This window comes from Scyliorhinus torazame, chromosome 12 (genome assembly GCF_047496885.1).
Source record: "Scyliorhinus torazame isolate Kashiwa2021f chromosome 12, sScyTor2.1, whole genome shotgun sequence".
NCBI lineage: Eukaryota > Metazoa > Chordata > Chondrichthyes > Carcharhiniformes > Scyliorhinidae > Scyliorhinus > Scyliorhinus torazame.
In genome coordinates, this window is record NC_092718.1 from 213,778,838 (window position 1) to 213,802,968 (window position 24,131).

The 24,131-nt window shown below is 49.9% G+C and overlaps 1 protein-coding gene across 1 annotated transcript in view; it reads left to right on the forward strand.

The window, feature by feature from the left end:
- The window catches only part of LOC140387128 (uncharacterized), a 186,293-nt gene that overhangs the window by 84,460 nt on the left and 77,702 nt on the right, over positions 1–24,131 (forward strand). The window contains exons 19-20 of the mRNA XM_072470139.1: positions 427–526; positions 17,658–17,754. Coding sequence (XP_072326240.1) covers positions 427–526; positions 17,658–17,754 — 197 coding nt within the window. The remainder of the gene's footprint in view (positions 1–426; positions 527–17,657; positions 17,755–24,131) is intronic.

Here is a 24,131-nt window from a genome sequence, read left to right on the forward strand (position 1 = left end):
ACTAAGTAATCATTTAAACTTTCCTTTTAACATCCATAAGATTTAAAACATATTTTACCAGAAGCACATCAGGTTAAAGTCACTACTGTTATTAGTTTTAAATCACCTTGATCGATTTACAGCCTTTAATTACAGAGAGAGACTCTAATACACCTTCTGGCTGTGACTGCAGCTATCCAGCTCTGAAAACGAAATTAAAACAGACCCTGCAGTCTGCTCAAAAACGAAAGTAAAAAGCTGACAGACAGCCCAGCTCCACCCACTCTCTGACATCACAGCAGTAGTAAACACCCATTTCTTTAAGGTACTCTCACTACAGATATTTATATACACACCCATTTACAAACACCCATTTTTTAAAGGTACTCTCACAAGACAATAGCAAACAAAATTTCTATTAAAATAAAGTTTTAATTGTTTTTGTAGTCTACTAGTTTTGAAGAGGAATTAGAAATTTCCAGAGCGATTTATCGGAAAAACACCACCTCTTTGAGAAGCTCCAGCAGTTCCGATACTGATGATGTTGGTAAGTACATCAGCAATGGGTCAAGCCATTACGTGAGTTGTATTGGTGATAAGTGTTATTCTTCATTTGTAGATATTTTGCCCCTTTTGGAATAAGCAGCTTTCTCAGCTTTGTTCCTTGAGTTTTGAATAAACAATACAGTTTGTGTCCAGATGTGTCTGCTCTCACTGGCAAATAGCTTGAAATTCTTAGAGCCATTCCAATCAGGTCTGAAAAATGATGTGAACCATAGAATTTACAGTGCAGAAGGAGGTCATTCGGCCCATTGAGTCTGCACCGGCCCTTGGAAAGAGCACCTCACTTAAGGCCACGCCTCCACCCTAACCCCGTAATCCCGCAACCTCGCCTAATCATTTGGACACTAAGAGGTAACTTAATATGATCAATCCATCTGCACATCTTTGGACAGGAAACTCACGCAGACATGGGGAGAAAGTGAAAACTCCACACAGCCAGTCACTCGAGGCCAGAATTGAATGGGACTCTGGAGCTGTGGAGTGGGCACCGCCCCGTTCTTGTGGCGACAAAGTCCCATCTTTACATTGAGGGTACCCTCCACCATGTTATGCAAACAGATAAGATCTAGCAGCTCGAAATCCAGAAGGCACGATGGCCCATCAGCAGCAGTAGAATTGTATACAACCACAATCTGTAACCTCATGGCTCAGCATATCCCCCACTCTAACATTAACGTCAAGCCAGGGGATTACCCCTGGTTCAATGAAGAGTGCAGGATAGCATGCCAGTAGCAGCGCCAGCCATACCTAAAACTGAAGTGCCAACCTGGCGAAGCCAGAACGCAGGACTACCTGCGTGCCAAACACCAGAAGCAGCATAAACAGCCAAGCGATTCTGCAACCAATGGATCAGAAACAAGCTGTGCAGTCCTGTCACATCCAAACAACTAACAGAGGCTCCACAAATGTCCCCACCCTCAAAGATGGAGGAGTGCAACACATCAGTGCAAAACAAAAGGCTGAAGTATTTGCAACCATCTTCAGTCAGAGGTACGGGTGGATGATCCATCTCGGCCTCCTCCAAAGGTCCCCAACATCATATATGCAGGTCTTCAGCCAATTGCAAAGAATATGGGCCCCGACAACATTCCAGCAATAGTACTGAAGGCTTGTGCTCCAGACTTGCGCTAACCAAACTGTTTCGGTACAGCTACAACACTGGCATCTACCCAGCAATGTGGAAATTTGCCCAGATATATCCTGTCTACAAAAAGCAGGACACACCACCTCAGTCAATTACTCATGGTGCTTTGACAAAGAGTCGCCCTGACTCGAAACGTTAGCTCCCTTCTCTCTCCACAGATGCTGTCAAACCTGCTGAGATTGTCCAGTTTTGCCGGGCGGCATGATGGTACGGTAGTTAGCACTGCTGCTTCACAGCGCTGAGTACCCGTGTTCGATCCTGGCCCCATGTCACTGTCCATGTGGAGTTTGCACATTCTCCCCGTGTCTGTGTGGGTCTCACCCTCCAAAATCCAAAGATGTGCACTTGCCCCTTAATTGGAAAAAAAGAATTGGGTACTCTAAATTTATTTTTAAAAAGAGATTGTCCAATATTTTCTGTTTTTGTTTCAGATTCCAGCATCCGCAGTAATTTGCTTTTACCAGTCAATTGCCAGTCAGTCTACTCTCCACCATCAGCAGTGATGGAAGGGGGCCATCAAAAGCACGATCAAGCAGCACTTACTTAGCAGTAACCTGCTCACTGATGCTCAGTTTGGTTTTGCTAGATCCATTCAGCTCCTGACCTCATTACAGCCTTGGCAACAACATGGAAAAAAGAGCTGGACTCAAGAGGTGTGACTGTCCCTGACATCAAGGCTGGGATGGCACAATGGTTAGCATTGCTGCCTCACATCGCTAGGGAACCGGGTTCAATTCCATCATTAGGTGACTGTGTGAAGTTTGCACATCTCCCCGTGTCTGCGTGGACTTCCTCCGGGCGCTACGGTTTCCTCCCACAGCCCAAAGATGTGCAGGTTACCTGGAATGATCATGCTAAGTTGCCCTTTAGTGTCCATGTGAAGGTAATGTGGGGTTATGGGGATAGGACAGGGGAGTAGGCCCAGCTAGGGTGCTCTTTTTTTAAAATAAACATTTTATTTTTATTTATTTATTTTTAAAATAAATTTAGAGTACCCAATTCATTTTTTCCAATTAAGGGGCAATTTAGCATGTTCAATTCACCCAACCTGCTCATCTTTGGGTTGTGTGGGCAAAACCCACGCAATCATGGGGAGAATGTGCAAACTCCACATGGACAGTGACCAAGAGCCGGGATTGCACCTGGGACCTCGGCGCCGTGAGGCTGCAGTGCTAACTCACTGCGCCACCGTGCTGCCCCCCAAATAAACATTTTATTGAAGTACTTTTGTGAGGGCCACGAAGAATCCAGCACGAGTTTTAAGGATACAAAGTAATAACATTTATTTACAATAACATATATATATATATAACAGCAGCAACTTCCCTTGCTGCACACTCCTTCCTGCTGGTTCCTAAACTGGCCAGCTTTATTTATACATGGGGTTTACTAATGGTTTCTCCGCCCCCCTCATTGGGGAAGCTCATACTCCCACAGGATTGTGGGATTGTCATTAGTCCCCAGCCAATGGTAAGTAGGCAGGTTATAACAAGTACGTACCACTTCCCTCCCCCACAGGTCTCACCATTAATTAACCCCCGAATCAACGCTAACCTAGCCCCCCCCCCTGCCGACGATAGATTTTCCGCGAAGAAGTCGATGAATGGTTGCCACCTCGGGGCGAACCCTAACAGTGACCCTCAAGGCGAACTTGATTTTCTCCAAACAGAGGAAGCTGGCCATGTCTGATAGCCAGGTCGCCGACTTTGGGGGCTTTTTTGTCCCTCCATGCTAGTTGTATCTGTCTCCGGGCTACCAGGGAAGCAAAGGCCAGAACCATCTGCCTCTTTCTCCTCCTGGATTCCCGGGACTTGCGACACCCCGAAAATCGCCACCTCTGGACTCAATGCCACCCTTGTTTTTAATACCAGGTTAAAGTCCAACAGGTTTGTTTCAAATATTAGCTTACGGAGCACTGCTCCTTCTTCAGGTGAATGAAGAGGTAGATTCCAGAAACATATATACAGACAAATTCAAAGATGCAAGACAATGCATCTCCAGGAAAGGATGTCCCGAAGCGTGGTACATTGGCGAGACCATGCAGACGCTGCGACAACGAATGAACGGACATCGTGCGACAATCACCAGGCAGGAATGTTCCCTTCCAGTCGGGGAACACTTCAGCAGTCAAGGGCATTCAGCCTCTGATCTCCGGGTAAGTGTTCTCCAAGGCGGCCTTCAGGACGCTCAACAACGCAGAATCGCAGAGCAGAAACTTATAGCCAAGTTCCGCACACATGAGTGCGGCTCAACCGGGACCTGGGATTCATGTCTTTTATACATTGGAGTGTTAATGACCAACACCGAGGGGGGTTTACACTGTTACCCGCCCCTCGGTGTACATTTGCTGGTAAGACCTTACACAGTGGTCTTTCCCCATTGTGCCTTGGCGGCAGCTGCCCCAAGCTTGAGTGCGTCCCTCAGCACATAGTCCTGGACCTTGGAATGTGCCAGCCTGCAACACTCGAGGACAGCTCTTTGCACTGGAAGATCAGCAAGTTTCAGGCAGACCAAAGAGCGTCTTTCACCGAGTTGATGACCTTCCAGCAGCAGTTGATGTTTGTCTCGGTGTGTGTCCCTGGAAACAGTCCGTAGAGCACAGAGTCCTGTGTCACAGAGCTGCTCGGGATGAACCTTGACAAATACCACTGCATCTCTCTCCAGACCTTCTTTGCAAAGGCACATTCCACAAGGAGGTGGGTGACCGTCTCATTTCCCCCACAGTCACTCCGAGGGCAGCGTGCAATGGCGCAGAGCCTTCGGGTGTACATGAAGAATCTGACAGGGAGAGCCCTTCTCACCACCAGCCAAGCTAGGTCTTGGTGCTTGTTTGTAAGTTCTGGTGATGAGACGTTCTGCCAGATGACTCTGACAGTCTGCTCAGGGAACCGTCCAACATGCTCCACAGTCTCCTTTTCCCTGAGGGCCTCGAGGACATTACGTGCTGACCACTGCTTCATTGCCTTGTGGTCAAAGGTGTTTTTCTTCAAAAACTTTTCCACGAGAGAGAGGTGGTACGGCACGGTACAACTACTTGGAGCGTTCCGCGGCAATGAGGCCAGGCCCATCCTTCGTAACACCGGGGAAAGGTAGAACCTCAGTATGTAGTGACACTTGGTGTTTCCATGCCGGGGGTCCACACACTGCTTGACGCAACTGCACACAAAGGTGGCCATCAGGATGAGGGAGGTGTTGGGTACGTTCCTCCATCCCTTCTCCAGAGGTTTGTACATAGTGTCCTTTCGGACACGGTCCATCTTGGATCTCCAGATAAATTTGAAGATGGCCCGGGTGACTGCTGTGGCGTAGAGTCGGGTAATGGGCCAGACCTGCGCTACGTACAGTAACACCGAGAGTGCCTCACACCTGATGACCAGGGTTTTGCCCGCAATGGAGAGAGAGCATTGCTCCCACCAGCCCAGTTTCTGTCTTACCTTGGCGATGCGCTCCTCCCAGTTTTTGATGCACGCCCCAGCCGCTCCGAACCATATCCCCAGCATCTTCAGGTAATCTGACCTGACAGTGAAGGGGACAAAGGACCGGTCAGCCCAGTTCCCAAAGAACATGGCCTCGCTCTTGCCGCGGTTTCCCTTGGGTCCCGAGGCCAGTTCAAACTGGTCGCAGGCATTCAAGAGCCTGCGTTCAGACGCGGGATCCGAGCAGAAGACGGCGACGTCGTCCATGTACAGGGAGGCCTTAACTCGCACGTTTCCGCTGCCTGGGATCGTCACTCCTCTTATACCCGGATCCTTTCTGATGGACTTGCCAAAAGGTTCTGTGCAGCACACAAACAGGGCCGAGGAGAGAGGGCAGCCCTGCCTGACTCCTGATTTGATCTGGAACTTTTCTGATTCCCACCCATTGATTAAGACTGCGCCATAGATGTTTGTGTAGAGCAGTTTGATCCAATTGCGAATTCCCTCCCCAAACCCCATTTTGGAGAGCACATCCATCATGTAGGTGTGCGATATTCTGTCAAAAGCCTTCTCCTGGTCAAGGCAGATGAGGCAGGTGTCCACCTTCCTGTCCTGCACAGAGGCGATCGTATCCCTGAGTAGCGCGAGGCCTTTCCATGATGCCTTTCCTCATGGATTCTGACATGCTGCCGTCCAGAAGCATACTCTCATACACTTCCAGCAGGTCTGGGCCCATCCAGTCCCAGAGCCGAATACAACTCAGCCAGTAAGCAATCGCTTCCGGGAGTTTTACTCGTCTCAAAGGACGTGACGGCCTTTGTCAGCTCTTCCAGAGTTAGCGGTATGTCCAGGTTTTCCCGCTCGCTGTCGCCTAAGGCCTCTGTGATAGACGACAGGAAGGTCTGGGAAACAGTGTTATCTGTTGGCTTCAGATCATACAGTCCGGCATAAAAGGATTTGCTGATCCTCAGGATGTCAGACTGCGATGACTTTACAGAGCCATCTTCTCCCTTCAGGCTGCTGATCACAGAGGTCTCTCTGTGCACCTTTTGGAAGAAGAAGCGTGAGCACTTTTCATCCTGCTCCACGGAGCGGACTCTGGAACGGAAGATAACCTTGGAGGCCTCCGAGATGTAGAGCGAGGCTTGCTGGCTCTTCACCTCTTGGAGATCCTCCTTGACATCAACCCCCATCGACTGCAGCTTGAGCAAATTCTGCATACATTTCTGGAGCCTGGACATGACCCCTCGTCTCTCTCTCACCTTTTGAATGCCTTTGAGGATGAAGAACCTTTTGATGTTCCCCTTGATTGCTTCCCACCAGAGATGTGGAGACGTAAAGAGGGGTTTCACGGTTCACCAACCTTTGTAATCCCTTTTAAGTTCCTCGAGGTTCTCTGGAGTCAACAGTTTTACATTCAGCTTCCATGTCCCCCTGCCCGCCCCCTGGTTTTCCTGCAGGTGGCAGTCGGCCAGTAGGAGGCAGTGGTCATAGAAGAACACCTGCTTAACGTCGGTGGACCTGACCGTGAAAGCACGGGACACAAAGAAGAAATCTATCCTGGAGCGGACGGACCCCGTCTGGCCGTGACCATGTGTATCTACGCTGCGCTCCGTCTGCAGGGTTGCTGAAGACGTCGAGCAGCTTGGCGTCTTTTACCGTTTCCATCAGGAGCCTGGACGCAGCGTCTAGTTTGCTGTTGGCTCTGCTGGATCGTCCAGCCGCATCGATGATGCAGTTGAAGTCACCGCCCAGAATGACAGGCTTGGAGGTGGCCAACAGCAGCAGGAGTTGCTGAAGGACTGGCAGCCGCTCACTCTTTACGGCCGGGGCGTACACGTTAATGAGTCTGAGAGGGACGTTTTTGTATTTAACGTCTGCTACAAGGAGGCGCCTGCCCACCACCTCCTTAATGTCGGAGATGGTGAAGTTGCCTCCCCGCAGCAGAATACCCAGGCCGGAGGAACGACAGTCGTTTCCTCCTGACCAGATGGATGGCCCATGGGACCACCAGCTCGACCAGCGCCTGTAGTTGCTGAGGTGAGGAATTCCACACTCCTGCAGGAACAGTAGGTCGGCTTTCACGTTTGCTACGTAGCCGAGTGTGGCTACACACCGCGAAGTATCTTTAATGCTTCACACGTTAATAGATGCAATTTTAAACCGCATTTTAAAAAGGTGGATTTACCAGTTTCAGAGTCCAGAGTCTATGCAGTTGGGTGGTCCAGCTGTTGAATGTTCCCCAGCATGCCGGTGGTGCTCGCAAACTGTTAATTTTCAGCATTCTGTGCTGTGGTTTCTTTGTCGATGGAGGGTGCATGAACCTCCTCTGTGGTCGTCTTTTTGACTCTGCTGCTGATGATTTGTGCGTACGTTGCCCTGCGTTTTTGGCAGGCCCTGTAAAGCTGGCTGGCCTCCCCACACAGGTTGCAGCACTTGTCGTCCTTGCAGTCCTTCGTCATGTGTCCCTCCTGCCTGCAGTTTTTGCAGTAGGTGACATTGCAGTTGGCGGCAACATGCCCTGTTTTGCCACAGGTGTGGCATACTCGTGGCTGTCCCACGTAGTAGAGATAGCCACGATTTCCTCCAATGGCTGGAGGGGGGATGCAGGATGGTTCCGTCGCCGTCTGTTCTCAGAGTCACCTTGATCTGGTGCTCACTTGTCCAGATGCCAAAGGTGTCCTTCAGTTGCACGCTGTTACTTTTCAGCTCGACGTACCTGGCAAGGAATGTGAGCTCATCAGACACGGGGACGTGGGGGTTGTACGTGTGCAGTGTAAAAACCCGGTTTTGCTGCGACGGTAGCGTAAACAGAGGCTCCGCAGTCAGGATAGACAGGGGGCTTTGGTTACCTTTTTCTTTGAACACGTTCAAGAATTTGATGCAAGCTGCGACACTGTTGAAGGTGACGTCAAAATATCCATTATTGGGGAAGTCTTGCAAGCAGGAGATATCTGTTGCTTGAAACCCACAGCACTCGAGCAGCACCCGCTTCACAAAGAAATTGCGGTCCACAGGTGACTCCCCTTCCGCCTTCTTTGCTGTGACTCGGACAGTGTTTCGCGCTCTCCAGCCTGGTGGTCGGGATGCAGCTGCAGCCATAGCTCACATGTTGAGTCTAAACTATATCGGCGTTAGGTCTAAACCAGAGGCTTAGACCAGCATGTAGATCCACCAATAGCAGCAGAGCTCTAAACGTTTCTTCTTTGACAACTTCAATCCCTCCATGTTCTCCAATCCACGATCAACAGAGACTACAGTTGATCTTAGCCAAAACCAATGTGTTAGTCTCGTCCTGGGAGAACCACCTACTTGATCATGGTTTCACCGCTGCCAGGTAAGTAAACACTCAATTAACTGCAAATGCTCGCATTCTAAGCTTTGTCTTGCATCTTTGTCTATATATATGTTTCTGGAATCCACCTCTTCATTCGCCTGAGGAAGGAGCAGTGCTCTGAAAGCTAGTGTTTGAAACAAACCTGTTGGACTTTAACCTGGTGTTGTAAGACTTCTTACTGTGCTCACCCCAGTCAAACGACGGCATCTCCACATCTTGGGCGGGATTCTCTGACCCCCCGCCGGGTCGGAGAATCGCCGGGGGCTGGCGTGAATCCCGCCCCTGCCGTGTCCCGAAGTCTCCGCCATCAGAGATTCGGCGAGGGCGGGAATCGCGACACACCGGTCGCCGGGGCGGGGATTGCACCGGTCGGCGAGCCCACCCACGCCGATTCTCAGGCCCGTGATGGGCAGCACGGTAGCATTGTGGATAGCACAATTGCTTCACAGCTCCAGGGTCCCAGGTTCGATTCTGACTTGGGTCACTGTGTGGAGTCTGCACATCCTCCCTGTGTGTGCGTGGGTTTCCTCCGGGTGCTCTGGTTTCCTCCCACAGTCCAAAGATGTGCAGGTTAGGTGGATTGGCCATGATAAATTGCCCTTAGTGTCCAAAATTGCCCTTAGTGTTGGGTGGGGTTACTGGGTTATGGGGATAGGGTGGAGGTGTGGACCTTGGGTAGGGTGCTCTTTCCAAGAGCCGGTGCAGACTCGATCGGCCGAATGGCCTCCTGCACTGTAAATTCTATGATAATTCTATGAAAGCCCCGTTGCTGGAATGCCTGTCCCGACAGCGTGGCTTAAAACACCTTTTTGAACGGCAGGACAATGCGGCGCGGGGGCGCTCCGGGGTCCTGGGGGGGCTGTGGGGCGATCTGGCCCCGGGGTGTGCCCCACAGCGGCCTGGCCCGCGATCGGAGCCCACCAATCCGCGGGTGGGCCTGTGCCGTTGGGGCACTCTTTTTCTTCTGCCTTCACCATGGTCTTCACTATGGCGGAGGCGGAAGAGACCCCCTCCCCTGCGCATGCGCGGAGATGACGTCAGGAGCTGCTGACGCCCCCGCGCATGTGCGGACCCGCGTCGCCCGGCGAAGACCTTTCGGCCCCGGCTGACGTGGCGCCAAAGGTCTCTCCCGCCAGCCGGTGGAGCGGAAACCGCTCAGGCGTGGGCCTAGCCCCTCAAGGTGAGGGTTTAGCCCCTAAAGGTGCGGAGACGGGGCGGCCCGACGCCGGAGTGGTTCCCGCCATTCCATCACGCTGGGACCCCCCGCACCGCCGTGTAGGGGAGAATCCCTCCCCTTGTTTTTAATACCTTGGACATAACATCAGCAAACCCCTGCCAAAATCCCCTAAGCTTTGGACATGCCCAGAACATGTGGACATGGTTCACTGGTTCTCGCACATTTTGCACACCTGTCTTCCTCCCCAAAGAATCTGCTCATCCAGGCCACTGTCATGTGGGCCCGGTGAACGACCTTGAATTGAATCAGGCTGAGCCTGACACAAGTTGCGGTCGCGTTGACTCTACTCAGCACGTCCGCCCAAAGGCCCTCCTCTATCTCTCCCCCCAGCTCCTCCTCCCACTTTCGCTTCAGCTCCTCGGTCTGCGTCTCCTCTGATCCCATGAGTTCCTTGTAAATGTCCGAGCCGCACCCTACTCCTACCCACCCTCTGGAAACTACCCTGTCCTGAATCCCCCTTAGCGGTAGGAGCGGGAAGATTGATACCTGTCTACGCAGAAAGTCCCGCATCTGCAGGTATCTAAATTTGTTTCCCCTCGCCAACCCAAACTTCTCCTCCAGCGCCCTCATACTCGGAAAAGTCCCCTCTATAAACAAGTCCCCCATCCTGTCAATCCCCGCTCTCCGACATATCCGGAACCCCCCATCCATACTCCCCGGGGCAAACCGGTGATTATCACAGATTGGGGACCAGACCGATGCTCCCATTGCTCCCACATATCTCCTCCTTTGCCCCCAGACTCTCAGGGCTGCCACCACCATGGGGCTGGTGGAGTACCACGCCGGCAGAGGTGCACTTACCAGCACCCCCAGACTTGTGCCCTTGCATGACGCCGCCTCCATACGCACCGATGCCCCCCTCCCAACACACACACCAGCCACTTCCTAATCATGGCTATGTTAGCCGCGCAGTAATAATTGCTAAAGTTCGGCAGCGCCAGCCCGCCCTCTCCCCGACTCCGCTCAAGCATTGCCTTCCTCACTCGCAGGGACTTGCACCCCAACACGAAGCCCGCAATAACTTTATTGACCCACTTAAAAAAGGACTGTGGAATAAAGGTGGGGAGACATTGGAACACAAACAGGAATCTCGGGAGGACTGTCATTTTCACTGTTTGGACTCTCCCAGCTAGAGACAACTGGAGTGCATCCCATCTCCGGGAATCATCTTTCATCTGATCCACCAACCGGGCCAAATTCAATTTATGTAGCCGGTCCCAATCATGCGCTACTTGAATAGTAGGGTGCTCTTTCAGTGGGTTGTGCGGACTCAATGGGCTGAATAGTCTCTTTCTGCACTGTAAGGATTCTATTTGACCGAGTGTGACTTCAAGGAGCCCTAAAAAAAACTGAAATCGATGGGAATCCGGGGGGAAATCTCTCCACTGGTTGGAAGATGGTTGCACTTGTTGGAGGTCAATTAACTCAGCCCTGGGACATTGCTGCAGGAGTTCCTCAGGGGAGTGTCCTAGACCCAACTATCTTCAGCTGTTTCATCGTTAACCTTCCTTCCACCATAAGGTCAGAAGTAAGGATATAGCTGATGATTGCACAACTTTCAGCACCAGTTACGACTCCTCAGATACCAAAAATGTTCATGTCCAATTGCAGAAATGCCAGGACAACATTCAGGCTTGGGTTGTTAAGTGGCAAGTAACATAGAACATAGAACATAGAAAATACAGCACAGAACAGGCCATTCGGCCCACGATGTTGTGCCGAACCTTTGTCCTAGATTAATCATAGATTATCATTGAATTTACAGTGCAGAAGGAGGCCATTCGGCCCTTTGAGTCTGCACCGGCTCTTGGAAAGAGCACCCTACCCAAACTCAACACCTTCACCCAACACCAAGGGCAATTTGGACATTAAGGGCAATTTATCATTGGCCAATTCACCTAACCCGCACATCTTTGGATTGTGGGAGGAAACCGGAGCACCCGGAGGAAACCCACGCAGACACGGGGAGGACGTGCAGACCCCGCACAGTCAGTGACCCAAGCCGGAATCGAACCTGGGACCCTGGAGCTGTGAAGCAATTGTGCTATCCACAATGCTACCGTGCTGCCCTTGAGAACAAATAAATCTACACTATATCATTTAACCGTAATCCATGTACCTATCCAATAGCTGCTTGAAGGTCCCTAATGTTTCCGACTCAACTACTTCCACAGGCAGTGCATTCCATGCCCCCACTACTCTCTGGGTAAAGAACCTACCTCTGATATCCCTCCTATATCTTCCACCTTTCACCTTAAATTTATGTCCCCTTGTAATGGTTTGTTCCACCCGGGGAAAAAGTCTCTGACTGTCTACTCTATCTATTCCCCTGATCATCTTATAAACCTCTATCAAGTCGCCCCTCATCCTTCTCCGTTCTAATGAGAAAAGGCCTAGCACCCTCAACCTTTCCTCGTAAGACCTACTCTCCATTCCAGGCAACATCCTGGTAAATCTTCTTTGCACCTTTTCCAAAGCTTCCACATCCTTCCTAAAATGAGGCGACCAGAACTGTACACAGTACTCCAAATGTGGCCTTACCAAAGTTTTGTACAGCTGCATCATCACCTCACGGCTCTTAAATTCAATCCCTCTGTTAATGAACGCGAGCACACCATAGGCCTTCTTCACAGCTCTATCCACTTGAGTGGCAACTTTCAAAGATGTATGAACATAGACCCCAAGATCTCTCTGCTCCTCCACATTGCCAAGAACTCTACCGTTAACCCTGTATTCCGCATTCATATTTGTCCTTCCAAAATGGACAACCTCACACTTTTCAGGGTTAAACTCCATCTGCCACTTCTCAGCCCAGCTCTGCATCCTATCTATGTCTCTTTGCAGCCGACAACAGCCCTCCTTACTATCCACAACTCCACCAATCTTCGTATCGTCTGCAAATTTACTGACCCACCCTTCAACTCCCTCATCCAAGTCATTAATGAAAATCACAAACAGCAACCTCTCTTGTCAACCATGGTCCCCTCACTCGACCATCTCTTCCCTGCCTGACAGGGACATACATATCAAGGACACGTAGCACCTGTTCCTTGAACAAGTTCCACATTTCACTTGTGTCCTTCCCTGCCAGCCTATGTTCCCAACTTATGCACTTCAATTCTTGTCTGACAACATCGTATTTACCCTTCCCCCAATTGTAAACCTTGCCCTGTTGCACGTACCTATCCCTCTCCATTACTAAAGTGAAAGTCACAGAATTGTGGTCACTATCTCCAAAATGCTCCCCCACTAACAAATCTATCACTTGCCCTGGCTCGTTACCCAGTACTAAATCCAATATTGCCCCACCTCTGGTCGGACAATCTACATACTGCGTTAGAAAAGCTTCCTGGACACACTGCACAACCACCACCCCATCCAAACTATTTGATCTAAAGAGTTTCCACTCAATATTTGGGAAGTTAAAGTCACCCATGACTACTACCCTATGACTTCTGCACCTTTCCAAAATCTGTTTCCCAATCTGTTCCTCCACATCTCTGCTACCATTGGGGGGCCTATAGAAAACTCCTAACAAGGTGACTGCTCCTTTCCTATTTCTGACTTCAACCCATACTACCTCAGTAGGCTGATACTCCTCGAACTGCCTTTCTGCAGCTGTTATACTATCTCTAATTAATAATGCCACCCCCCCACCTCTTTTACCACCCTCCCTAATCTTATTGAAACATCTATAACCAGGGACCTCCAACAACCATTTCTGCCCCTCATCTATCCAAGTTTCCGTGATGGCCACCACATCGTAGTCCCAAGTACCGATCCATGCCTTAAGTTCACCCACCTTATTCCTGATGCTTCTTGCGTTGAAGTATACACACTTCAACCCCTCTCCGTGCCTGCAAGTACTCTCCTTTGTCAGTGTTCCCTTCCCCACTGCCTCATTACACGCTTTGGCGTCCTGAATATCGGCTACCTTAGTTGCTGGACTACAAATCCGGTTCCCATTCCCCTGCCAAATTAGTTTAAACCCTCCCGAAGAGTACTAGAAAACCTCCCTCCCAGGATATTGGTGCCCCTCTGGTTCAGATGCAACCCGTCCTGCTTGTACAGGTCCCACCTTCCCCAGAATGCGCTCCAATTATCCAAATACCTGAAGCCCTCCCTCCTACACCATTCCTGCAGCCACGTGTTCAACTGCACTCTCTCCCTATTCCTAGCCTCGCTATCACGTGGCATTCCTAGAATCATAGAATCTTTACAATACAGAAGGAGACCATTCGGCCCATCAAGTCTGCACTGACCCTCTGAATAAGCACCATACCTTGGTCCACTCCCCTGCCCTAACCCTGTAACTCTGGACACAAAGGGGCAATTTTATTTTAGCCAATCCACCTAACCTGCACATCTTTGGACTGTGGGAGGAAACCGTAGCACCCAGAGGAAACTCATGCAGACACAGGAAGAATGTGCAAATTTCACACAGACATTAAACCCAGGTCCCTGGCGCTGTGACGCATCAGTTATAACCACTGTGCCACCGTGCTGCCTACGACAATCAAGAAGCTGGATATTATCTAGGCCAAAGCAGCCTAATTGATTGACACCCCATCCGCCACCTTCAACATTCACTCCCTCCACCACCGACAAACATCTACATGATTGTAGCCACCTGAGTTGGCCACTTCCCGACTTAAAATGGAGAACCGCAAAGGCTGAAGGGAAATTCAGCCAACACAGGCAAAGACTAGCAAATACAGAAATCATGTGTATTGGAACCTGCAAAACCACCAGACAGCACCGAAACCAGCAGCCATCTGCATAGTAATGTAGCAGCTATCTACATATTAATGAGCGATCCCCGGGAACAATCTAAACATTTTAAGGTAAACAAGGCAGACTCCTCGGCGCCAGCAGGAACCAACACAAAAGAGGTTAAGGGACACTTAAAGACCGCCCAATGATCAGGAAACCGCTCCAACATTGGAGAAATCGAACCAAGTGATTGGAACGAAGTCCAATCACTTGGAACCAGGTACGGGGTCTGCCCCGAAGGGCGGGAAGCCCCTGGGGACTATAACGCAAAGCCCCCAAGTTCAAATTGTTCTTCTTTGGCAGGGTCACTCAGCAACTTGAACCAACCCTTGACAGTGACCTGCCTTGTTGCCTCCAAGCAAGTAAGTCTCAAGTCAACGCTCGCTACGAGATAGGCGCTCCTAGCTACCAGTCCATACCAGCTTTTGAATCCCGCAGACTCAGGACCTGAATGAAAGGCCATTTGTTCCCCTGACCCGGTGGGCCAGTCTGAAGCTAAGTATAGGCCTGTTAGTTATAGAAATAGCCTAGAAAGTAGAGTTTATGCATGAGTAGCGATTTACTGTGTATAATAAATGTGTTTTGATTTGAATCTTACTAATTGGTGTGTTGAGTTATTGATCACTACTTGAACTTGAACCTCGTGGCGGTATCATAAAGATACCTGGCGACGAGAGCAAAGGTTATAAAACAGAGCCAATTGAACCAACCAAAAGTTAGCAACATGATGCACTGCAGCAACTCACCAAAGCACTTTCAGCAGCACCTTCCAAACCTGCAGTATCTACCACCTAGAAGGACAAGGGCAGCAGATACATGAGAATACCACCACCTGCAAGTTCCCCTCTAAGCCACACATCATCCTGACTTGGAAATAAATCACCGTTTATTTAATGTCACTGGGTCAAAATCCTGGAATCCCTTCCTAACAGCACAGTGAGTGTACCTTCAACACATGGCCAGCAGAGGTTCAAGAAGGCAGCTCACCACCTCCTTCTCAATGTCAATTAGGAATGGGCAATAAGTGCGACTCTAGCCAGTGATACCCGCAACCCATTAACGAATAGAAAAACAACACTTTTTAAAAATAAATTTTAGAGTACCCAATTCATTTTTTACAATTAAGGGGCAATTTAGCGTGACCAATCCACCTACCCTGCACATCTTTTGGGTTGTGGGTGTGAAACCCATGCAAACACGGGGAGAATGTGCAAACTCCATATGGACAGTGTCCCAGAGCTGGGATTGAACCTGGGACCTCGGTGCCATGAGGCAGTAGGGCTAACCCACTGCGCCACCGTGCTGCCCATAGAAAAACAACAAGCCTTATCAAGCAAGGCTTCAGATCGAAGTGCTTATTAGAGAACACAAGCAGGTGTTAAGTGTTTTCTGCTCACATAACCACATGGGCAGCAAGGTGGCACAGTTTAGGTATATCTGTGACAAGTAGATTGGTGAGGATGAGGTCATGAATGTATTTCCTCTTGTTGCTTCCCTCATCTTTTGCCACAGACCAAGTCGAACAACTATGTCCTTTACAACTCTGCCAACTCATTCTGTAGTCATGCTACCGAGCCACTCTTGGTGATGGACATTAAAGTCCCCCACTCAGAGTACAGTCTGTGTCCTTACCACCCTCAGTGCTTCTTCCAATTGGTGCTCAGCATGATTCATCAGCTAAGAGAATCGGTAGGTGATAATAAACAGGAGGTTTCCTTGCCCATGTTTGACCTGATGCCTCATTGGGTCTGGAGTCAATGTTGAGGATTCCCAGGGCAACTGCCTCCTGACTGCACACCACTGTGCCACCACCTCTGGTGATGGTGGTGTCTGACACATTGTCAGTAAGATATGATTCAGTGAGTGTGACTGTCAGGCTGTTGCTTGATTAGTCTGTGAGGAAGCTTTCCCGATTTTGGCACAAGTCCCAGATGTTAATAAGGAGGGCTTTGCAGGGGCGACAGGGCTGGGTTTCCCTTGTCATTTCTGGTGCGTAGGTCGATGCCGGGTGGACCCATCCAGTTTCATTCCATTTAGATTTCATAGCAGTTTAATACAATAGAGTCGCTTGCTAGGCCATTCCAGAGGGCATTTAAGAGTCTACCAGACGAGGTAAGGACAGTAGATTTCCTCCATAAATGGCATTAACGAACCATGATAGGTTCAATGTCACCATTACTAAGACTAACTTTTAACTGCAGATTTATGAATTGAATGTAAATTTCACCAGCTTCCATGGTGGGATTTCAACCCTTTCACCCAGAGTACTAGCCTGGACCTTGGGATTACTTATCCAGTGACATTACCACTACGCCACAACCTCTCCTGATGCAGCATTAATTAATTTGGTTTTCGCATGCTTTATGTGGGCATTTTGGATTAAGGATTCACTCAGGTGGGGGGAATTGTCACTTACTCTAGGGTATGGTCCTCCAAGCACCAGCAGCCCTTCAATACCTCACCCAGGTGAGAACCTCAGCACTGAGCTTATATCAGTTATTTGACCACCAGGTGGAGACATCACAGCTAAATCTGATTCTCTCATCTGCAGCTGGATTCACCGTCGGCGGGATCCTCCGTTTCACCGGCAGCGCTCCACGCCGTCGGGAAACCCCATTGGCCAGCTGCCGGGATGGAGGATCCCGCTGCTGGCGGGGGCATGTCGCACAAAAAATCGGGTCCGGCGGGACAGAGAATCCCGCCCCTGATGTTTGGTCCATGTGCACTGCCCAGTAGTCAGGTGCAGGAACACTGACTGATTTACCCTTCCCTAGGCCTAGGAGGATTGCTGCTAATTACAGTGACCCAACCTCTAGCCCAGCTGAGGTTAGAGACCAAACCTGGGATCATCCCAATCCAGATAGCTGAGTCACCAGGGAAGGTAAAAGATGCTTTTTAGAAATTCCGTAGTTTGGTGCCTGTAAGGACTGTTACTGCCACTTTACAAATAACCAACGGTTAAACATTTATTAAACTATTGTAGCAAATAGGCTCAGCTCATCAAATTGCTTCACCTCACAAATTACCTTGAAGAGAGCAGTGACCGATAAGTAGATAAATGCAGAGGGAAGACAACAGGAGTTTCCAACACGTGGGATTTCAAAGGGAACATTCCGAGAATCAATGGGAGGGTGAAAAGCAGAAAATGGAAAGTGAAACATGTTTTCTCCTTAATCACAAAAAAATCATGTTTGTCTGTCTTGTCAGTAGAAGGAAAAAAAGTCTCGCAAAAAGTAACAGTACGAAGGAGGAAGGACGGAGACCGGAACAGTGGCAACAAACCCAGTTCTATGCCATCATCTGGGTAAAGAGATACATGCCTAAATGTTTAGCTCTTGTTTTATACATAGGAATGCATCAAGGTTTGCTGGAACTATGACTAGCCCACTGATATCTTGTATCTCCAAACCTTCCTGAACATCCAGCAGCCATTGGACTCAAATTGCTGAGAGGTGGTTTACCACTTTGATTTTTATCAGGCTGCATTCTGATCCCAGCCTATATGTAAGAAACACATTTATTTATTTTATTTTCTGTGGAGAGGAAATGATCTTGACTAAAGTTGGTGTTCACTTTTCTTCCCAGCAAGACACAATTGTCTGAACTGCCACCGTTTTTACCTGCTCACTGTGTAAAGCTTAACAGCCTTTTTTCCCTGTACTTTTCATTTGGCGTTTTATAGAGAACCATTCAAGCTCTTCAAATGTCTGCAGCCCTTAAAAGATTATTTTGCTTTCTCTGATCAGATACCCACAGCTTGTTACTGTGTATCTACTGATATGCTGCTGCGACACAGGGCAATGAGAGAGGGAGCTCCTGCCAATGTGATAATACCACTTTTAGAGCTCGAGAAACGGATAATCAGACTGCGAATGTCTGATAAATGTAACAATATTCTCATGTAGTAACACTTTTGAAAACCTCTCGGGAAAATTAGGACTACTCCTCAGTAATGGCAAGATCATTGTTTATCTCATATCCTAGCTTGCTCAAAAGGAACAATTGTTTTAATAATACAAAGCTTGGGGTAGTTATCTAAGCTCTTGCTTCTCTTTGTAAACTTGGGCACACATTCCACTTGATTTAAAAAAAAATGTTTTTTTTTCAATTAAGGGGCAATTTAGCGTGGCCAATCCACCGACCCTGCACATCTTTGGGTTGTGGGGGTGAGACCCACACAGACACGGGGAGAATGTGCAAATTCCACACGGACAGTGACCCGGAGCCGGAATCAAACCCGGGTCGTCGGCGCTGTCTCCGCCTGATTTTCTGATCATTTCGAATAAAGTCATGTGCTGAGTGTGCCGGAATTATTATTTTAAAAATAAATTTAGAGTACCCAATTCGTTTTTTCCAATCAAGGAGCAATTTAGCGTGGCCAATCCACCTAATGGGGCTGCTTTAGCACAGTGGGCTAAACAGCTGGCTTGTAATGCAGAACAAGGCCAGCAGCGTGGGTTCAATTCCTGTACCAGCCTCCCCGAACAGGTGCCAGAAAGTGGCGACTAGTGGCTTTTCACAGTAACTTCATTGAAGCCTACTTGTGACAATAAGCGATTATTATATTATTATTATTACCCTGCACATCTTTGGGTTGTGGGGGTGAAACCCACGCAAACACGGGGAGAATGTGCAAACTCCTCACGGACAGTGATCCAGAGCCAGGATCGAACCTGGGACCTTCGCGCCGTGAGGCAGCAATGCTACTCACTGCTCCACCGTGCTGCCCGAGTGTGCCTGAATTGACTAATTATTTACCTTACAGAGGAGAGACCATGATCAAGAAAGTGGAAAACTCTCTTTATTCTGCCTGAAACGTGCTACGTTCCAATGTAAAGAACTGTCAACAACCAAGGGCATGATCTAACAGAAGAAAAAGTCTGTCCCGCCCGCTATCTAATGGCACTATTTTTTTCCCGGGCCTCAGTGGGGAACGGCCCTCCGACGCCGCATTCAGTCACATTTCCTGCACTGAGCAGCTCCGCTTGTCATTGCAGGAAGGGATTGGAGCACCACAATCTCTCGGTTCCGAGGGACACACTAAAATTTGGGGTAGCCACCACAGAGGAGCATTGGAGAAAGACCACTGTCTAAAGATTTTCAGCCAAAGTACACCGAGGGGCTGGATCTCATGTAAAACCTTTCAAGTTCGACATAAAATTAATATTTGGTCGTAACATCTGAGCGCCAGTGTGTCATATTAGGGGCTAAACCAAAGATGCACGGAAGAATATCGTTCTGAGGTCCCCAGGTACGGGTTGCATGGCAATTGCTCGGAAGTGCAGTAACTTCATTGAAGCCTACTTGTGACAATAAGCGATTTTCATTTCATTTCAAGTGCAGACTTCCCCTGGGCTATTGCCTTCCACTGGGAACCACCCGAAAAATGCAATTTTAATCGCAAACTTCCAGTGGTTCTCATTGGGTGACACCAATAGTTACCCAGAAAATGTCAGAAGAATTAAAGCCAATTCGAACTTCTGGGTAACTATTGCACAGACACTTCCGGTGGCGGCTATGAAGGAGTAGGTCGGACATTTGATGGCTCCTGCTCGGGTCGGAACTTTGGACCTTTTCCCCGGATTTTGTGTTGGATCTGAAGTGGAAAATTGATGTTGGATACAACTGTAATGAGGAATCCCACATCAGTGCATGGAGAAGCGGACCAGGAGTGCTCGCAAAGGAAGAAATAGGCGAATGGAGAAGGCTTTGGCTGAGGTTGCAACGGGAGAAAGCATGGCGGATGACCGCAGTTCTGGCTCGATGACCCAGCGGTGACGGAGCAGTTGATGCAGTTTATAACGGAGGGCTTCGCCAAGCAGAAACAGGAATGCTTGGACCCAATGAGGAGTTGATTGTGTGACTGGAACTGAGACTGGATACTCAAGATCGGGCGATCCTCAAAGTGGAGAAGGCACTGACTGAGCAGGAGGAGCACCAAGGTGCAGTGGAGTTGGAGGTGGGAATGTTGAGAGACCAACAGAAAAGGCTCCAGAAGAAGGTGGAGGATCTAGAGAATACGGCAGAACCTGAGAATCGTGGGACTCCCGGAGGGATCCGATGGAATGTATGCAGGGGCATACGTAGCGGCTATGTTTGAGAAGCTACTGGGGAGGGGACGTTCATCCGACCCTTGGAGGTGGACAGGGTGCACAGAGCGCTAGTGAAGAAGCCACGTGTGGGTGACCTCCCGAGAGCAATGGTGGTGAGATTCCAGAGGTACCTTGACAATGAGTGCATTCTACAGTGGACCAGTCAGACGCGGAGCTGCAAATGGGAGAACAGCGTCCTGCGTATATATCAGGATCTGAGCGTGGATGTGGCCAGGAGAAGAGCTGGGTTCAACCAGATAAAATCGACCCTTTTTAAGAAGAAGGTAAAGTTTGGACTACTGTACCGTCTTTGGGTTACGCACGAAGAGCAACACTTGTACTTCGAGTCGCCCGAGGAAGCGATGGACTTCGCGAGAAGGAAAGGGCTGGTAGCGGACTGAGGTGTTTGGACTGAACTTTGCTACAGTGCTTATGTGTTTTTTTTTCTCTTCTTTTTAGTACTTTAAACAAAAAAGAAAGGTTTTTGTCTTTGGATGTTACTTGCAATGTCTTTTGTATTTGGGGTTTGTGGACGAGCTGCTTAAGTTACAATTTGCATTTGCACTGATGGGCGATGGAGGTGTGAATGTTAGATGTTGGATCTTCTTTTTGATTTTCTTGGTGTTTTTCTTTTGGGCAATTGGGTTGGGATTGTTTACGTTTGCATATGTGTGTCCGAGCATGGGGGAGGGAACAATAGGCGGGAAAATGTCAGGCGCCATGGGCGGGGGCCACCAAGCTAGCTGGGTGGGCAAGCTCACGGAAACGCTGTGGGGGGTGACCAGATGGTATGCTTGTTGGAGGGGGCTGTGTGAATAGTGCTGTTACAAGGGTGGGAGTGGGGGGGGAATGTTCTGCTGATGGGGGAGTGACTTTTGCTGTGGGACAATAGGGAGGTCAGGGACGGAGGCTGCCTGAGGCAGGCCTGCGGATGCATTGGGCACGGGCTGGAGACTGGCCCAAGAAAGGTGATGGCTGATCGGCGGAGGTGGGGGGGGGGGAGGAGGAGGAGGGGGGGGGAAAGCCCCCCAATCAGGCTGATCACATGGAATTTAAGAGGGCTAAATGGGCCGGTTAAGAAGGCACGCGTGTTCGCGCATTTGAGGGGACTGATGGCGGACGTGGCAATGTTGCAGGAGACGCACCTTAGAGTAACTGACCAGGTCAGACTAAGGAAGGGATGGGTCGGACAGGTTTTTCACTAGGGGCTGGACTCTAAGACTAGAGGGGTCGCAATCCTGATTAATAAGCGAGTGTCATTCGAAGCGGGAAGAATAGTTGCGGACGTGGGGGTTGGTACATTACGGTCAGTGGAAAGCTGGAGGGGCTGCCGGTGGTACTCGTGAATGTGTACGCACCGAATTGGGATGATGTGGAGTTCATAAGGAGGATGTTGGGGAAGATCCCGGACCTGGATTTTTTATCTTGAACAGTGCTTTACTGATGGGGGTAGTGGACACTGAGTTCTCAGCGATCACGATCTTGGATCATGGCCCGCACTGGGTTGACCTACAGGTGAGCAAGGATGGTAGCCAGCGCCCGCACTGGAGGCTGGACGTGGGAATTTTAGCTGCCGAGAAGGTGTGTGGGCAGCTGATGAAATGTATCCAGAACTATCTGGAAGTCAATGACATGGGGGAAGTTTTGGCTGTGGTGGTCTGGGAGGCGTTGAAGGCGGTGGTTAGAGGGGAGCTGATCTTGATACGGGCCCACAGGGAGAAGGCAGACAGAGACAGACCGACTGATAAAGGAAATACTACAGGTCGACAGGAGGTATGCGGAGACCCCAGAGGCAGGGCTTCTAAGGGAACGACGGAGGCTACAGGTGGAGTTTGGCTTGTTAACCACAGGGAAGGCGGTGGAGCAGCTGAGGAAGACGAGGGGGGCGATCTATGAATATGGGGATGAGGCCAGTAGAATGCTTGCGCAGCAACTTAGAAAGCGGGAGACAGCCAGGGAGATTAAGAAAGTAGGAACAGGAATGGGAACCAGGTCGGAGATTCAGCTGGGGTCAATAAGACGTTCGAGGAATTCTACAACATGCTGTATGAGACGGAACCCCCAACTGAGCCGGAGGGGATGAGGCAATTCTTTGGGGGGCTGAAGTTCCCGAAGATTGATGAAGACTTGGTAGAAGGGCTGGGGGCCCCAATCGGATTGGAAGAGATCGCAGATGGGCTGAAGGCCATGCAGTCGGGAAAAGCCCTGGGACCGGATGGGTACCGCGTGGAGTTTTGCAAAAAGTTCTCAGGGATGCTGGGGTCACTGCTGATGAGGACCAGGTCAGACTAAGGAAGGGATGGGTCGGACAGGTTTTCCACTTGGGGCTGGACTCTAGGCAAGGGAGCGAGGGGTGCTTCCCCTGACGATGTCACAGGCCACTATCTCATTGATCCTGAAGCTGGATAAGGACCCGGAGTTATGCGTGTCCTACAGACCGACCTCCCTACTAAACGTAAACGCCAAATTGTTGGCTAAGATCTTGTCCTCAAGGATTGAGTACTGCGTCCCGGACATGATTGGGGAGGACCAGACAGGATTTGTTAAGGGGGGGCAGTTGGCGGGCCACGTAAGAAGGCTGTTGAATGTTATCATGATGCCCCCAGAGGGTAGGGATGTAGAGGTAGTGGTCGCAATGGATGCAGAGAAGGCATTTGACCAGGTGGAATGGGATTTTCTGTGGGAAGTACTGGGGCGGTTTGGATTTGGGCGGAGCTTCATTGACTGGGTCAGGCTGTTGTATCAGGCGCCTGTGGCAAATGTTCGGACGAACAGGCTGACATCGGGCTATTTTAGGCTGCACCGGGGGAAGAGGCAGAGATGCCCCCTCTCCCCGCTGTTGTTCGCACTGGCCATAGAACCGCTGGCAATTGCTTTGAGAGCCTCAAAGGGCTGGAAGGGACTGGTCCGGTGGGGGGTGGAGCACAGAGTCTCGCTATACGCGGATGATCTGCTCTTATATGTGTCAGACCCATTGGAAAGGATGGAAGAAATTATGGGCATTTTGGCCGGTTTTCGGGCTACAAATTGAACATGGGGAAAAGCGAGATGTTCGCGATCCAGGCAAGGGGGCAGGAGAGGCGATTGGGGGAGCTGCCGTTTACAGTGGTAGGGGGAAGCTTTCGGTACCTAGGCAACCAGGTGGCGCGGGAATGGGAACAGCTGCACAAGCTTAATCTGGCCTGACTAGTAGACCAAACGAAGGAGGATTTTCGGAGGTGGGACGTGCTCCCGCTGTCATTGGCTGGGAGGGTACAGACAGTGAAAATGACGGTTCTCACGAGATTCCTGTTTGTGTTTCAGTGTCTCCCCATCTTTATTCCTCGGTTCTTTTTTAAACGGGTCAAAAAGGTGATCTCGGACTTTGTATGGCCGGGTAAGACCCCGCGAGTTAAAAAGGGGATGTTGGAGCGCAGCCAGGAGGAGGGCGGGCTGGCACTCCCGAACTTTAGTAATTATTACTGGGCGGCGAATATAGCCATGATTAGGAAGTGGATGGTGGGGAGGGGGGGTCGGTGTGGTAGCGAGTAGAGGCGGCATCTTGTAGGGGCGTTGGTCAAGTTTAGGGGCGTTGGTAACACCACCTCTG